The following is a 19,114-nucleotide window of genomic DNA, read 5'->3' as shown; positions in this document are numbered from 1 at the left end:
AATAAATTTCAAAAAATGTGAGCTGGACTGAGAAATAAACAATATATAAAAATTGTTTAAAAAGTGAATATAATTACTGTTCTCTCAAGATGAATATGTTGGCTTTAGTGAGTTATTAAGCTGTCAATTTACAGGACACCTTGTGGAAATCTGGATTTTTTTTTTCCTGAGACACATTGAATCATTTCTACTGCACCTACATAGAAAAACTAATTCATTCAGTGTAATGGGTGACTTTAATGTGAACTTGTTAACAGATAATAGAAACAGAGTAGACCCTGACACCTGATGTGCTCTTAGAATGGAAGTGGTAGACTTTCCAATTAGGGTAACAGCCAGTTCCAATACCGGTAGTTTGTAGAGATGTATAGATATAATAATTACCTGTCAAAAATATTATTAATGGCCTTTCTGACCGTGATGAACAATTCCTCACCATAAACCATGTAAATGTACAGAGAAAAGTAAATTTCTTGATAGTCTCCTCGGGTTTGCTGCTGGATCCTAAAAATCAACATGATACGATATTTCAGTGATACACCTATCTGCTGTCTTCAGGAGAATGCTACTGCTGTTGAGTCCCACTGAAAACTGATGCTGAGGCTGCAAGTTGTCATCCTATATAGGCCTATGTTTCTTGCATGGCACATGTTGCACCCACTACAATCACTGGCCCCAAGACTGGGCTGATGGTGCCACCCCTAGTAGAACACTGGCACAAATAATATATCACCCTCAACGACTATATTCGAACACTTGGGCTGGCCACAAAAAAGAACATTGTGTTTTGATTCGAGGTAGTAAAAGATTTCATATCCTGCTAAGAGGAAAACCCTTATCTTCATTAATCAAATTGTCTGCCACCCTAACTTCAGGAGCCTCTTTATAAACACTGTTCCACAAACTGCAAGTACTGGCAACTATCAAAGTCTTATCAAATTTCTTTGGGGTACATTGTTTAAATGAAGGACACAGGATGAAATTTGATGAGACTCTGATAGATGTCAACACTTCAGCTTTTTGAAATAGTGTTTATGAAGAGGCAATTGAAATTAGGTTGGCAGACAATGTGATTAATAAAGATAAGGGTTTTCCTTTTAGCAGGCCATGGAACCCTACACATGCATCAAAACATGACACTCTTTGGTGCAGCCAGCCCAAGTGTTTGAAAATAGTCTTTGAGAGCAATATATTATTGGTGTCAGTGGTCTACCAAGGGCAGCACCACCAGCCCACATGTGGGGGCAGCAACTGTGGCAGGTGGCACTCAGCAACAGCAGCATTCTCCTGAAGATGGTGGACAGAATGATTGACAAAATATTGCATCATGTTCATTTTGTGATCTGGCGGCAAAAAAGGAGACTTTCAAGAACTATTACACTGGGGAAGCCTACAATGTCATAAAAGAAAATATCATTTGAAAAACTTGACGATTATAAACAAACACACCTTGGACAACTTTGATCGTCAGGTATGATACAGTATGCGAATTGGTGTCTATATATGCTGCTGTTGATGTTAACTCCAAATTCAATACATGTATTAATGAATTTTATTTGAAGAAATGTTTCCCAGTGAGATAGTAAGAGAAAACCTGTTTAAATAAGGTTATAAGCTTTGGATTACTAATGGCAGCAAAATTTATTGTAGAATGAAAAGTGAGCTTTATGCAGCAGCTGAGGGATCAATTGATCCCAATAAGATTAGACCTTGCAAACTGTACAGTAGAATTCTAAACAAGACCATCAAAGAACATATTCTTGAAAGCAGAAATTGATACCTCAATCAACAAAGTGTAAATTGATACCTCAAACAACAAAGTAAAACCTATCTGGAACTTCAAAGAAGGAAGGGAAAAGCGCAGTTTGTAGTTAAAATGTCCAAATAAAAAATGAAGACAATCTTGTTAGTGATGGAAAACAGTTGCTGATATATTCAACAAAAGCTTTTTAACAGTAATGGAACAAATAAGATCCTGAGGCTCCGTAAATGAAGCCATGAATTTTCATTGAGCCAGTGTACCTTGAACAGTGAAAAGTAAAAACTCTCCTAGAGTTGACAACAGTTATGAATGGCAGCTTGCTCTAAATGTAGAAGAATATACACAAATGTAGCTGAGTAGGAAAAACAGTTCCATAATATCTGAATACAGCATTAGTAGTGTGCTGTTTGACACAGTTATGTCAATCAAATATCTAGGTGTAACATTGTGGAGCAAAATGAAATGGAAGGAACATGTAAGGATGGTAGCAGGAAAGGCAAATAATCAAATTTCATTTCTTAAGAGAATTTTAAGAAGGTGTGGTTTTTTGTAAAGGAGACTGTGCGTAGAACTCTAGTGCAACCCATTCTTGAGTACTTCTCGAGTGTTTAGGATCCACACCAGGTGCAGATTAAAGGAAGACATTAAAGAATTTGGAGGTCAGCTGCTAGATTTGTTACTGGTAACATCAGTCAACACGTGAGTGTTACTGAGATACTATCTTAACTCAAATGGGAATCCCTGGAGGGTAACTAACAAAACACTATTGAGAAAATTTAGAGAACCGACATCTGAAGTTGACTACAGAATGATTCTACTGCCTCCTTTGTACATTTTGCATAAGGACCATGAAGATAAGATAAGAGAAATTAGCGCTCATATGGAGGCATATATACAGTCATTTTCCTTTCACTCTATTTGCATGTGGAACAGGAAAGGAAATCACTAGTAGAGATGCAATGTGCCTCCACCATGCACTGTACAAGGCCTGTGGAGTATGCTGATGTAGATAATGAAGTTATTAAAATGCTGCTTCAGCCATGTAGCTAAAATCCTTTTCCATATTTTCAGGGCATCATTTAAGCAAGGAATAATTTCTAAAAGGCTTAAGTATGCAGTTGTAAAACCACTGTATCAGAAGGGAGATAAGGCAGATAATAACATCTGCCAATCTCACTACCCACAAGTTTTTCTAAAAACTAATACATGCCAGGATCATTAAGCACCTTAGTTATCATAACATCATCAACAAAAGTCAGTTTAAATTTCAGATACGGTTATCAGCAGAAGATACAATTCTTACATTTGCAACTGATGTTTCAGTGTTCTACAACAAAAAAATTAAAATGGTTGGAGGGTTCTGCATCCTAACAAAAGCATTTGAGTATGTCAGTCACCAAATACTTTTACACAAAGGTACATACTTAGGTATAGTGAAGCAGCAGTAAAGTTGCTTAATTCATACCTTTCTTTCTAACAGAAAGCAGAAGGTTGTACTGGTTGGTTGAGAAGGTGTTCAGCATTGGCAGAATGGGTGTCATCAAATGTGGAGTGCCTTGGGGCTCAGTTCTGGCTCCCTAATTTTTATTATTTTATTAATGGCCTACCTCTTTTCATAGAATATTGTAAATTAACCATCTCTACTGATGAGTGATGACATTATGGCACCAATTAATAGTTCTGTGCCGGCCACTGTGTCCGAGCGGCTCTAGGCACTTCAGTGCGGAACCACGCTGCTGCTACGGTCACAGGTTCGAATCCTGCCTCGGGCATGGATGTGTGTGATGTCCTTAGGTTAGTCATGTTTAAGTAGTTCTAAGTCTAGGGGACTGATGACCCATAGTGCTTAGAGCCATTTGAAGCATTTGAATAATTCTGTAGACAAACATAAGGTGGAACCTAACAAGTTTTAGGAATATTGTGAAGTGGTTTAACGGGAATGTTATTTCTGTTAATTATGGTAAAACAAGTTTTATTCAGTTTCGCATAATCTCTAAAGCTGAAGAAATATGAGAAAAATGAGGTGGTTGGCAGGTAGCTAGCGTGAATGCTTCAAAATACCTGGGCTTACAATTCAATAACAAATTAAACTGGGCAAACCACATCCTGTGAACACGCAAAAGACTGTGTTCTGCAGCTTATACTTTACACACCATTTGCGCTTCTAAAAATATGGAAACCACAAAATCAGTTTATTATTGTTACTTTCATGTCATGCTGGTGTAGGGAATCACATTTTTGGAAATCAGCCGCTGGCTAGAAAAGTGCTATATGCACAGGAAAAAGCCATAAGAAACATAACTGGAATCCATACCCTAGAACTGTATGCAGAAATCATTTTGATGAACTTAAAATCCTCACATACACTGCACAATATATATTATACATCTACATAGATACTCTACACTGTACAGTGCATGGTGGAGGGTACCCTGTACCACTACTAGTCATTTCCCTTCCTGTTCCACCCGCAAATAGAGCGAGGGAAAAACAACTGTCTATATGCCTCAGTATGAGCCCTAATTTCTCATATCTTATCTTCATGGACCTTACACGCAATGTATGTTGGTGGCAGTAGAGTAGTTTGTCAGTCAGCTTCAAATACCGGTTCTCTTAAATTTTCTCAATAGTGTTTCTCAAAAAGACTGTTGCCTTTCCTCCAGGGATTCCCATTTGAGTCCCCATAGCATCTCTGTAACACTTACATGTTGTTTGAACCTATTGTTAACAAATCTATCAGCCTACCTCTGAATTGCTTCTATGTCTTCCTTCAATCTGACCTGGTACAGATCCCAAACACTCGAGCAGTACTCAAGAATTGTTTGCACCAGCATCATTTTTGTGTTCTCCTCTACAGGTGAACCACTCTTTCCTAAAATTCTCCCAATGAACCAAAGTCGGCCATTCACCTTTCTTGCCACAGTTGTTCACACGATCAATCTATTTCATATCATTTTGCAATATTACAACCAAATATTTAAATGACTTGACTGTGTCAAGCAGGACACTGGTATCTAAACATTACAGGTTTGTTCTTCCTACTCATCTGCATTAACTTACATTTTTCCACATTTAGGGCTTGCTGCTGTTCATCACACCAACTAGAAATTTTGTCTAAGTCATCTTGTATCTTCCTACAGTCACCCAACTTTGACACCTTATTGTACACCACGGTATCATCAGCAAACAACCACAGATTGCTGTCTACCTTGTCTGTCAAGTCATTTATGTGTATAGAAAACAACAGTGGCCCTATCACACCTCCATGGGGCACTCCTGACAATACTCTTGTCCCTGATGAACACTTGCTGTTGAGGACAACATATTGGGTTCTGTTACTGAAGAAGTCTTCGAGCCTCTCACATATCTGTGAACTTATTCCACATGCTTATACCTTTGTTAAAAGCCTGCAATGGGGCACCATGTCAAATTCTTTCCGGAAATCTAGACATATGGAATCTGCCTGTTGCCCTTCAGCCATAGCTTGCAGTATATCTTGTGAAAAAAGGCCAAGCTGAATTTCACATGAACGATGCTTTCTAAAACCATGTCAGTTCATGGACATAAGCTCTCAGTCTCAAGAAAGTTTAATATATTTGAGCTGAGACTGTGTTCAAGGAATCTGCAACAAACTAAAGTTAGGGATATTGGTCTGTAATTTTGTGGGTCCATTTTTTTTGCCCTTCTTATATACTGGAGTCACCTGAGCTTTTTTCCAGTCACTTGTGACTTTGTGCTGGGTGAGAGATTCACAATAAATGAAGACTAGGTAAGAGACCAATGTCGTAGAATACTCTTTTTAAAACTGAACTGGGATCTCATCTGGACCTGGTGACTTGTTTGCTTTCAAATCTTTCGGTTGTTTCCCTATGCTGGGGATCCTTATTCCTATGTTGCCCATACAGAATCTGTCCAATATTCAAGTGACAGTATGTTTGCACGAGTCTCCTGTATGAATGATTTCTTGAATGGTAAATTTAAAACTTTGATTTCCATTTTGCTGTCTTCAACTGCCAATGTTTGCAAGAGTCTCCTGTATGAATGATTTCTTGAATGGTAAATTTAAAACTTTGATTTCCATTTTGCTGTCTTCAACTGCCACACCAGACTGGTTAACAAAGGACTGAATGGAAGCCTTAGACTCACTTAGTGATTTTACATATGACCAGAACTTTTTCAGGTTCTTTTGCTAAGGTGTCATGGTGGTAGTTGTTTGCTCCTCCCATATATCTTTTCACAGACCCATGAATCTCTACTAACCTTCGCTTGTTGTCATTTGTGCATTCTTTTTTGAATCAAGAGTGCAACAGCCTCTGCTTCCTCAGCATCTTCCAGATTTCATCATTAAACCATGATGGATCTTTTCCGTTTCCACTTACTAGGCACATAACTCTCCATACCACAATTTACAATCTGCTTAAACTTTGCCCAAAATTCATCTGCATCCATCTTACTGGAACTAAGCAATATCAATTCACTGCCTAAGTGAGATGCTAATAATAGATTATCTGCTGTGTCTGGCAGACACACTCTCCTAGCCTTCTTGACTAATTTATTAACTTTTACAATCATAGAAGCTATAATGACATCATGACCACTAATTTCCTTATCTGTACTGACATCATCATTAAGGCCTGGCCTGTTTGTAGCTACAAGGTTTAAGATATTTCCATTGCATGTGGGCTAGCTGCTCAAGACAGTTTACAGAAAATGTGTTCAAAAGTATTTCACATGATTATCTGCCTGTAACCCTTGAATCCATAGGCATCCCAGTCTATACTTGGTAGGTTAAAGTCGCCCTCCAACCATTATTACTTGTCTGGGTATTTATGTGCTATTGACCATAGACTTTCTTTGAATGACTCTACGACTGTCATAGAAGAATCAGGAGGCCGATAAAAACCTACACCTGTCATATGCGACTGGATAACTTCACTGTCACACTCAACTTCGACCTTAATAGAGGCAATATTTTCATCAGCTGCAATGAACACTCACCCTCCTATGGTCTCTAATCTGTCTTTCTGATATATCTTCCAAGACCCACTAAATATCTCAGAGCTGTCCACATGGGTTTCGGCCAGCTCTGGGTTCCAGGAATAGTTTGAGTGCAAGAACTTTCCTGGTGGGCAATAAATTCAGGAACTTTATTACGAATACTTCGACACGTTACTGCTAAAATTTTGACAACCGAAGTATGTTTATTCTGAATACCATCTGACTTCCTTCGTGTGTACTGACTGGCGAGCGTTCATTAGTACTCCCCAGTACCCTGCTACCCGAGTAGCTGCCTCCATTGTACAGTGCAATCCTGACCTGTCAAGGGGACTCCTACAAATTCTCACACTATATTGCAGATCTACAAATCTGCAGCTGAGACTGTCACAGAGTTGCTAAAGCCTTTGGTTGAGACCCTCCACTTGGCTCCCAACCAAAGGACCCTGATCAATTCTGGGAACAATGCTACAGATTGCGAGCTCTGCTTGCACCCCACACGCAAGGCCAGCAGTCTTCACCATCCCTCTGCCAGCCTCCCGTATCAACTGAGGACGACCTCAGAACCCATGCAATGACAGGCATTGTGCCCATCTGAGCCACAACTTGGAGACCACTGTACCTTGCACACTTGATAGCCTCAGGCAAGGCTGTCTCCACATTTTGGATGAGGCCTACTGGCAGACATACCAAGTGCACATTGGCTTTCTATCCAGACCTGAACATTATCTTCCTATGTGACTCCATAACATGCCTAACATTGGAGCTCCCAATAACTAGTAAACCCCTTGCCCCTTGTTCCTGCTTGGAACCTGCTGAAGGAGCGGCCACCTGTCTACTCACAGGCTGAGTGGACGAGGCCAGGTAGCCAGTCTTCACATTAGCAAAACAAGTGACACCTGTGGTGTCCCTTGCAACACATCAGATTCTCTGCCACCGCAACACCCTGAGGTTGCAGCCTGAAGGTGACCGACCAAAGCCAAAAGTGCATTCAGCTGTTCATGAACTGCAGCCTTCCTCCTGCATCTGTACACAGCATGCTCACATCTTAACCATCCTAGCAAGACTAACTGAAGAACTAAACTACACTGAAGAGCCAAAGAAACTGGTACACCTGCCTAATACCGTTTAGGGCCTCCATGAGCACGCAGAAGTGCTGCAACACTACATGGCATGGACTCAACTAATATCTGAAGCAGTGCTGGAGGGAGATGATGCCATGAATCCTGCAGGGCTGTCCATAAATCCGTAAGCATATGAGCGGGTGGAGATCTCTTCTGAACAGGACATGGCAAGGCATCCCAGATATGCTCAGTAAGGTTCAAGGTTCATGTCTGGGGAGTTTGGTGGCCAGCGGAAGTGTTTAAGCTCAGAAGAATGTTCCTGGAGCCACTCTGTAACAATTCTGGATGTGTGGGGTGTTGCGTAGTCCTGCTGGAATTGCCCAAGTGCATCGGAATGCACAATCGACATGAATGGATGCAAGTGATCAGACAGGATGCTTACGTACATGTCACCTGTCAGATTATCTGGATGTATCTGGGGTCCCATATCACTCCAGCTGCACATGCCCCACACCATTACAGAGCCTCCACTTGCTTGAACAGTCCCCTGCTGACATGCAGGGTCTGTGGATTCATGAGGTTGTCTCCATACCCGTACACGTCCACCCGCTCGATACAAATTGAAATGAGACTCGTCCGATCAGGCAAAATGTTTCCAGTCATCTACAGTCCAATGTCAGTGCTGATGGGCCCAGGCAAGGTGTAAAGCTTTGTGTTGTGTAGTCATCAAAGGTGCATGAGTGGGGCTTCAGCTCCAGTGTTGAATGGTTTGCATGCTGACACTTGTTGATGGCCCACCATTGAAATCTGCAACAGTTTGTGGAAGGGTTGCACTTCTATCTTGTTGAACAATTCTCTTCAGTCATTATTGATCCCATTATTGCTCAATCAATGTCAGAGATTTGATGTTTTACCATTTTCCTGATATTCATGGTACACCTGTGAAATGGTCGTACAGGAAAATTCATACTTTATCTCTACCTTGGAGATGCTGTGTCCCATCACTCATGCACCAAATAAAACACCATGTTAAATCTTGATAACCTGCCATTGTAGCAGCAGTAACCACTCTAACAACTGGGCCAGACACGTCTTGCCTTATGTAGGTGTTACCGACCGCAGCGCCATATTCTGCCTGTTTATATATCTCTGTATTTGAATACACATGCTTATACCAGTTTCTGTGGCACTTCAGTATATAAAAGCAGGCAGAATCCTAGATATGCAACTTACTACACTCCTGATGTGTCACCAATTGATGCTGGTGTGTTATCAGCTGTGGAGCTGGCTGTTCAGCAAGCAACTACTGTGCTACAGACTGAATGGATTTACACATACAAAAACACGAGATTAAGCCCCTAAAACACCCCTCACATCCAAATTGCTATTGAGTGGGTCCAGGAACTCACTTCTGAGCTTAAACACTTCCGCTGGCCACCAAAGTCCCCAGGCATGAACATTATTGAGGATAGCTGGGATGCCTTGGAATGTGCTGTTCAGAAGAGATCTCCACCCCCTCATACTCTTGCAGATTTATGGACAGCCTTGCAGGATTCATGGTGTCAGTTGCCTCCAGGACTACTTCAGACATTAGTCGAGTCCATGCCACGTCGTGTTGCGGCAATTCAGCGAGTTCGCGGGGACCCTACACAATATTAGGTAGGTGTACAAGTTTCTTTGGCTCTTCAAAGTACAATAGAACGTAACCATAACTAACTAGTAAAACTGATACATTCAGTGTCTTGTGATATATTCACAATATGGATCAGTGGAACATGAAATCAACAAATAAAGATAGAAGTCGTTATGTGTCTAAGGTGCCATTTAACTCAACTTCCTAAAACTGTGACAAAGAATGAATGCAGAAGTAGCTGGGTGTGCTCCATGGCCAGAAGCCAATGCCCAAGTTGTCCCAGTCTACTTTCATTCAACCACAATGGAATACTGGGAGCCCAGAAACTTGCATGTGGCAGTTGTGCTTATACCCATATTACAACAGCCTTCCAGGGCCCAAAGAGTTTGACAAGACAAGTGAAGAGTACTAAACCTTGGCATAGTTGTTTTCACATTAGCCTCAGCCTGCACCTGAGTTGTTTCCAGATTCTGGGGTCAAGATGATTTGCTGATAATGTGTCAACAGATTCTTCAAGTCAGTGTAATTTAGCAGTTATTCAGTCTTTTGTGACATGTAATGCTTTCAAGTCTAAAGGGGTACAGACTTTGACCACAGTCTTCAGTATGGGCTGATGAGCAGCCTATCCATCTATGTTTGCCACAAGGCAATTCATCAAGATGGCTTGCAGGTATTAACAGCTGCAGGGCATGAACATTTGGACTGTTACACAGTAACCTATCCAGTACTGCTTGTGAGAGCAGCTATGTCATACCGACTCTACTGCAGTAATCCAATATCATATTGTGCACTCTTGGTGTTTTTATTTGTAGTGGCAGCTTTGAAATATTCTGATTATTGTAATTTCCCACTTTTTACAGTGCTGATATTAACAGAAGTCTTCTTGGCCACCCAATCAGGTGCCAGTGTCTGACTTGTACAACATTCAAATGACAGACATCACTGTGACTATCAGGTGTTTCTGTGACGGCAAACTGTGAAAGGAACACCTCTGAGTCAAGCACAGCTACAGTGAAGTGGACAGCAGGTGGAATGGTGTCAAAGTGACCACAGGAAGACCAAGTAAGGGGTGGAAGTCAGGCATAAAGGGAAGAGCAGCTCCCTCGACAGCTCAGCACATCACAAATTCTTGTTGATGGTACTGAGGTGTGTCACTGAAATACTGTGCCAGGCAGACATTTGTACCTAGCCCACAAAAAATCCTACATATTAATCATTTATGGGAGAGGTACAGCATGCCATTCCTCAACTGCTGGTAGTACAGGGATGGACCCCTTACAAACTCCAACCAACCTTAAATGACTTTTAGTTGCTGATAAATTGTCAAAAGCAGACATTTATTAGATTAGATTAGATTAGATTAGATTAATACTAGTTCAATGGATCATGAATACGACATTTCGTAATGATGTGGAACGAGTCGAATTTTCCAGTACATGACATAATTAGGTTAATTTAACAACATACTTAAGTTAATATAACTACTTTTTTTGTGTTTTTTTATTTTTATTTTTTTATTTTTTTTTATTTTTTAAATATTTTTTTTCTTAATTTATATCTAAAAATTCCTCTATGGAGTAGAAGGAGTTGTCATTCAGAAATTCTTTTAATTTCTTCTTAAATACTTGTTGGTTATCTGTCAGACTTTTGATACTATTTGGTAAGTGACCAAAGACTTTAGTGCCAGTATAATTCACCCCTTTCTGTGCCAAAGTTAGATTTAATCTTGAATAGTGAAGATCGTCCTTTCTCCTAGTATTGTAGTTATGCACACTGCTATTACTTTTGAATTGGGTTTGGTTGTTAATAACAAATTTCATAAGAGAGTATATATACTGAGAAGCTACTGTGAATATCCCTAGATCATTAAATAAATGTCTGCAGGATGATCTTGGGTGGACTCCAGCTATTATTCTGATTACACGCTTCTGTGCAATAAATACTTTATTCCTCAGTGATGAATTACCCCAAAATATGATGCCATATGAAAGCAATGAGTGAAAATATGCGTAGTAAGCTAATTTACTAAGATGTTTATCACCAAAATTTGCAATGACCCTTATTGCATAAGTAGCTGAACTCAAACGTTTCAGCAGATCATCAATGTGTTTCTTCCAATTTAGTCTCTCATCAATGGACATACCTAAAAATTTGGAATATTCTACCTTAGCTATATGCTTCTGATTAAGGTCTATATTTATTAATGGCATCATACCATTCACTGTACGGAACTGTATGTACTGTGTCTTATCAAAATTCAGTGAGAGTCCATTTACAAGGAACCACTTAGTAATTTTCTGAAAGACAGTATTGACAATTTCATCAGTTAATTCTTGTTTGTCAGGTGTGATACACATTTACTTGTATCATCAGCAAAGAGAACTAACTTTGCCTCTTCATGAATATAGAATGGCAAGTCATTAATATATAATAAGAACAACAAAGGACCCAAGACTGACTCTTGTGGAACCCCATTCTTGATTGTTCCCCAGTTTGAGGAATGTGCTGATCTTTGCATGTTACGAGAACTACTTATTTCAACTTTCTGCACTCTTCCAGTTAGGTACGAATTAAACCATTTGTGCACTGTCCCACTCATGCCACAATACTTGAGCTTGTCTAGCAGAATTTCATGATTTACACAATCAAAAGCCTTTGAGAGATCACAAAAAATCCCAATGGGAGGTGTTCGGTTATTCAGATCATTCAAAATTTGACTGGTGAAAGCATATATGGCATTTTCTGTTGAAAAACCTTTCTGGAAACCAAACTGACATTTTGTTAGTATTTCATTTTTACAGATATGTGAAGCTACTCTTGAATACATTACTTTCTCAAAAATTTTGGATAAAGCTGTTAGAAGGGAGATTGGACGGTAATTGTTGACATCAGATCTATCCCCCTTTTTATGCAAAGGTATAACAATAGCATATTTCAGTCTATCAGGGAAAATGCCCTGTTCCAGAGAGCTATTACACAGGTGGCTGAGAATCTTACTTATCTGTTGAGAACAAGCTTTTAGTATTTTGCTGGAAATGCCATCAATTCCATGTGAGTTTTTGCTTTTAAGCAAGTTTATTATTTTCCTAATTTCAGAGGGAGAAGTGGGTGAGATTTCAATTGTATCAAATTGCATAGGTATGGCCTCTTCCATTAACAGCCTAGCATCTTCTAATGAACACCTGGATCCTACTATATCCACAACATTTAGAAAATGATTATTAAAAATATTTTCTACTTCTGACTTTTTGTTCGTAAAGTTTTCATTCAATTTTATGGTAATACTGTCTTCCTCTGCTCTTGGTTGACCTGTTTCTCTTTTAATAATATTCCAAATTGTTTTAATTTTATTATCAGAGTTGCTGATTTCAGACATGATACACATACTCCTGGATTTTTTAATAACTTTTCTTAATATAACACAGTAGTTTTTATAATTTTTGATAGTTTCTGGGTCACTACTCTTTCTTGCTGTCAGATACATTTCCCTTTTCCGGTTACAAGATATTTTTATACCCTTAGTAAGCCATGGTTTGTTACAAGGTTTCTTACGAGTATATTTAACTATTTTCTTGGGGAAGCAGTTTTCAAATGCATTTACAAAAATGTCATGAAATAAATTATATTTTAAATTGGCATCAGGTTCACGGTACACCTCATCCCAGTCTAACTGCTGTAGGCTTTCCCTGAAATTTGCAATTGTTAAATCGTTGACTGAACGTACTACTTTGGAGGACTGTTTAGTATTGCTGAATGGAGCTATGTCATATATTGTAAGGAATGGTATTTAATTTTAACCATTTGAATGACACATGCAGGACATTACTACTTTTGGGTTCAGTGAGGTGCAAAAGTCGGATTAACTGAAGCCTTTGATACTGTTTTACCAACTCATAACCAAACTATCACCTTCCAATCTAACATATACCTTGAGATATGCTACAGATTTATCTGTCACCACAACAAACATTAAAAAAATCATATAGTCACAAAAGGTGATATTCTGTTCTCTATCTGTTTGTGTATGTATTACATCACTCAACCCAACATGATTAGTTCATGGGATGAATTTATAGAATAAAAATCTGCTTCAGTTGCCAGTATTTTCTTACTTTATTCTACAACCAGTTTCTAAGCTTACATCTTCAGATGCCACCAGTTGTGAACAAGAGGAGGGCCTACTAAGGTGCAAGTATATGGTGTGACATACCAAAATGAAAGCCACAGTTGTGGAAATTGATGTATTACATAATTATGGGAATATAAAAGAGTGGCAGTTGGGCCAGCTACTCACGTAGAATCGAGCCGTGTCAAGCAAGCACATGGGACTAAAACAAAAATACTTACCTTGGGAAGGGTTCTGGACAGAAATGAACTCAATGATAATGTAAAAAAAATAAGTAACTGAACTCATGTGTAGGACTACCAACCACAGCGCCCACCTGGACAGATCTCACGTAGAACCATTACCCTCAGCCCTGGTCCGCAAACAGATTTCCCATGCCATATCCCCACACATCCCCCATCCTCCCATCACTTCAAGAACCAGCTACAAAGTAGTGCCCCCTTCTTCACCCAATATCATCCTGGACTGGAACAACTGAACTGTGTCTTTCGCCAGGGCTTTGATTATCTATCATCATGCTCAGAAATGAGGGACATCTTACCCAAGATCCTACCCATCCCTCCTAAAGTGGTGTTCTGTTGCCCTATCAACCTCCACAACATTAAAGTGTATCCCTGTGCCACTTGCAATACCAACCCTTTGCCACAGGGTTCATATCCGAGTGGAAGATCCAGGTGAAAGACCTGCCATAAACCCACCCAGCAGTCCTGTCAGGAGTTTATCCTACAACATCGGAGGCTAGCCATTTGTGAAAGCAGCTATGTCATACCATCTCTGCTGCAATCATTGCTCAGCTTTTTATATTGGCATACTACCAATCAGCTATCCACCAGGATGAATGGCCACCACCAAACTGTTGCCAAGAGCAAAGTGGACTTCCCTGTGGTACAACAATAAGCTATACATAACATACTTGATTTCAGTTTCTACTTCACAACCTGGTCCATCTGAACTATGCATATGTGACTTAGCCTTACGAGACATTCTGCCACCCTCGAAAGATTTTGGCCAAAGCCTGTGGGAATTAGCATGAAGCTGTGGACAATGAGGGTAATGGACAGGGAATACTACTTATGTAGTGTGTAACAAGTTAGGAATTTAGGTTGGATATGAAGCTTGCTCAGATAGCCAAAGTGGTTAATATGTCCACTCATGTAAAGTGTGAAATCTGAGTTTGAGTCCCAGTCTGGCACAAATTTTCATTTGCTGCCACTGAATTCATTTCAATTCCCACTTGTGGCTAATTTGCAATTTCAGTTTTGTCATGTATATATGACATGTGATTAAAAAAATATGGGAATTTTTTAATGATGTGGGTTTTATAATCTGATTTTCAAATTTTTTTAGCTTGTTGGTGCACATGTTGCTGATATATGTTTGCATTTTCAGCTGTTTTGAATATTTAGTTTATTGTTGAAAGTTGAAGAGGTTACATGTGTTCTCGAGTGCTCGGTGAATTTTTACTTTTGAAAAAAATAGGTCAAAGAATTTGTATAAAATTTTGCTTGAAAAATGGATTAAAGTGCAGCACTGCATTCAAAAAGTTGACTGTGGCTTTTGACAAATCTACAATGAGTGAGGCAAGAAGTTAAGAGTTATGTAAATGTTTCAAAGATGGCCGAGAAAGTGGTGAAGATGATGACTGCCCTGGATGTCCTAGCACATCAATTACTGATGACAATGTGGAAGAAGTAAGGAAAATGGTTCTGGAAAATCGCCAGATCACCATCAGAGAGGTTGCTGATGATATTGGCATATCCTTTGGCTCATGCCAAGCAATATTTTTGGATGTTGTGGGGATGAAACATGTAGCAGCAAAGTTTGTTCCAAAATTGATGAATTTTGACCAAAAACATTGTAGAGACATCTCTCAGGAGTTGCTGAGTGATGTTGACGGTGACCAATAACTACTTAAGAAGGTTATAACGGATGAAAAATCATGGGTATATGGGTACGGCATTGAAACTGAGGCCCAATTGTCTCAATGTAAACTGCCTGAAAAACCAAGTAAAAAAAAAAATTCTGCAAGTTTGATCACATGTGAAGATTCCTCTCACTATTTTCTTTGATTACAATGGGCTAGTAAATCATGAGTTCCTGCCTTATGGTCAATAAGAAATACTACCTAGAAGTTATGCACCATCTGCATGAAGCAATCCAAACAACATAACCAGAATTGTGGAAAAACCACTTGTGAAAATTGCATCACAATAATGCTCCCAGTCACACCTCAACACTTGTTCATGATTTTTTAGCAAAAAAACAAAACCTGTATTTTCGGACATGGCCCCTTGAGATTTCTCTCTGATCCCGAGCCTGAAGAGAACAATGAAAGGATGTTGTTTTACCACCACTGATGAGATAAAAACAGAATTGCTAAAGGAGCTGTACGCCATAACAAAAAGTCAGTTCTAGAAGTGCTTCCAAGATTGGAAAAAAGCACTGGCACAAGTGTATTATATCTGAGTGGGATTACTTTAAATGGGACAAACCTGATGTTGATGAATAAATAAAGGTTCATTAAAAAAAAATTACTGTTACCTTTTGATTATATATAGCTGTGGGATTAGAAACATGTCTGAAAGAAAAGATACCACACACATAAATATATGTGCTGTGATGACAGTTAATGATCATTCATTTCAGATGCATCCTCTGTCTGACCTCCTTTGGGAAACAGCATGAGGCTGCAAGCATTGAGGGTAATGGACAGGAAATACTACATATGTAGTGTGCGACAAGTTGGGAATTTGGTTTTGGCATGAAGTGTGCTTCAAAAATGAAAGTGGTTTAGATGACAACATGCTTAAAGCAGGATATCTGTATTCAAGACCTGGTCTCGCACAAATTTTCACTTATCACCACTGAATTTATTTCAAAACCCAACTGTGGCTAGTGTCCGAATTTCAGTTTTGCCAAATATTTACTTTGTTTTTACTGCATCTTCTTGTTGCTGATATGTGCTTGACTGTTTCTTATTGCAGAAAGGCCAGAGAGTGTTTGCAGAGTTGCAGGAGAGGAATGGTGGCTATGCAGAGTACGTCGCTTGTCCAGAAGATAATGTTTTTCCACTGGCACACAGACTGACCTTTGCACAAGGAGCTGGTCTTTACATTCCATATGTCACAGCCTACAGGGGACTGGTAACAAAGTACATATATTTCAAAATCCTCTTGGTTTATATGGAAACTGATGCATACATGGGAAGTGCCTTATAATTTCTTAAAAGTATCTTATTATTACAATGATGGACTGTCTTGGAGGTGGTTTCAAATGTCTGGGGTTGCTTTTGATCTGCTGGCATAATAATGTTTGCAATGCATGTTTGTCACCACAAATACACTATAGTTTTAATATTATTGTTATTGTAAAAGATTCTTGGATTTTTTTTTTTTTGGGGGGGGGGGGGGGGGATCGGGAGATGCCATGCAGCACCAATTAAACAGCCTGTAATTCCAAATGCTTTATTGTGGCACCCCACTAGCTCAGGTCAGGAAGTGGCAGTTTGACAGAGCACACCATCAGCTGGGTAGGGTCTGTGATGGACTGCTACTGTCAGGAGTGGTCACAACTCTGGGCGGTCTCAGCTAGCTGCGTCTACATATGTTGTGGCATGGAGCCATGCTGCACTGTCCGGAAGTGGCAGCCTGTTGTATAATGGCAGTGACCCTCTGCACCTGAATCAATGGCCAGTGAGCTGCTTCCTCAAACCAGTGCTGGCCTGTTGAGACAGTGGTTCCAGATCTCATGGTCTCAGGGTGACTGGGCTGAAGAAGCAGTTGAGCGGTGGTCCACATACAGCATTCCAGATGGCAGCTGAGTGATAAAGTCCTGTGGTGATAGCGCTGCAATGCTAACCAAACTGTATTTAGTCTCGTAAAATGTCTAGGTATTTACACTCTTTTGAGCAGTGCTTGTTTTGGCTTTTCTGGGGAACAAAATTTGTGACTGGACTGAGGATTTGTTTCTAATGAAGATGTACAATGTTATCTTGTACGGAAACACATTTTCAGAAATAGAAGTAACTTCAGGCATGTCCCAGGGAAGTGCATTGGACCCCTTGCTGTTCATGTTGTATATTAATTACCTGCCATACAATATAACTAGTAACCTCTGAATTTTTACAGATAATGCAGTTATCTAAAGTGAGTTACTTTTTAAGAAAAGTTGCATGGATTTTCAATCAGAACTTGATAAGATTTCAAAGTGGTGCAAAGTTTGGCAACTCACTTTAAATGTTCACAAATATAAAATTGTATACTTCAATAAAAACATACTATTCCATGACTAAAATATCAGTAAATCATAATTGGAATCAATCAGCTTTGAATGCTGGGAAAATGAAATGTCTGATTGAAATGTCTGCAAATTAGATCAGTTACAAAATAGTTACACAACACACCCTAGAATATTGCTCACAAGGGAACCTCCCCATCGCACCCCCCTCAGATTTAGTTATAAGTTGGCACAGTGGATAGGCCTTGTAAAACTGAACAATCGAGAAAACAGGAAGAAGTTGTGTGGAACTATGAAAAAAATAGCAAAATATACAAACTGAGTAGTCCATGTGCAAGATAGGCAACATCAAGGAGAACGTGAGGTCACGAGAGTCGTGGTCCCATGGTTAGCATGAGCAGGTGTGGAATAAGAGGTCCTTGGTTCAAGTCTTCCCTCGTGTGAAGAGTTTATTTTTTTTATTTTCAGACAATTACTATCTGTCCGTCCGTCCGATGCGAGGTGACTGCGCCATAGCATGAGGATGCTACACCTAAACAAACATCGAAACACACGACGTCAGTCGACAACAGCGCACGGAAGAGAGAGTATTCTGGCTAACGAGGCTCCCTGGCTGGCAGTTGACTGTTCACTACTTTGGACAGGAGTGCATTAAATACGTGAGATGTATTCCGTGGGCAATATGAATCCAGCAAATATAGCTCGCGACTTCAATAACAAGATCAATGAATATTTTCCGAACTGTAAGTTTGCGGTGCGGTCGCAAAACAGACACTAAACTTATTACAGTGAACAGAGACGTCAATGAATGAAAGGACAGATCATAACTTTGCGAAAATAAAGGAAGAAAAATTTTCACATGAGGGAAGACTTGAACCAAGGACCTCTCACTCCGCAGTCGCTCACGCTAACCATGGGACCACGGCGCTCCTACACTCATATTACCCTTGATGTTGCCTATCTTGCACATGGACTACTCAGTTTGTATATTTTCCTTATTTTTTTTCATAGTTCCACACAACTTCTTCCTGTTTTCTCAAATGATTTGTGTTCAGTTTTTCAAGGCCTATCCACTGTGCCAACTTATAACTAAATCTGAGAGGGGTGCGATGGGGAGGTTCCCTTGTCAGGTGTGTAGGACTCACATCAAATATAACTAACATGGTACAACTGAAATGGTAGTTTTATAATCTCTTGGTGCAGGCAATGCATGACATAGACCTCAGTTCAGTGTCGTAGGTGTTGGTCGAGCACCAGCACTCTGAAGCTGATGTGTGTACTAAAGTACTGACACTTAG

General features: G+C 39.7%; 1 protein-coding gene across 2 annotated transcripts in view; it reads left to right on the top strand.

Moving 5' to 3' along the window:
* The window catches only part of LOC126480758 (quinone oxidoreductase-like), a 90,789-nt gene that overhangs the window by 4,059 nt on the left and 67,616 nt on the right, over positions 1 to 19,114 (top strand). For both annotated transcript variants that reach the window (XM_050104046.1, XM_050104045.1), the window contains exon 2: positions 16,565 to 16,731. In XM_050104046.1, coding sequence (XP_049960003.1) covers positions 16,565 to 16,731 — 167 coding nt within the window. The remainder of the gene's footprint in view (positions 1 to 16,564; positions 16,732 to 19,114) is intronic.

The sequence above is a fragment of the Schistocerca serialis genome, chromosome 5, assembly GCF_023864345.2.
Source record: "Schistocerca serialis cubense isolate TAMUIC-IGC-003099 chromosome 5, iqSchSeri2.2, whole genome shotgun sequence".
NCBI classification, from domain to species: Eukaryota; Metazoa; Arthropoda; class Insecta; order Orthoptera; family Acrididae; genus Schistocerca; species Schistocerca serialis.
This window is presented reverse-complemented; position numbering and strand designations above follow the sequence as displayed.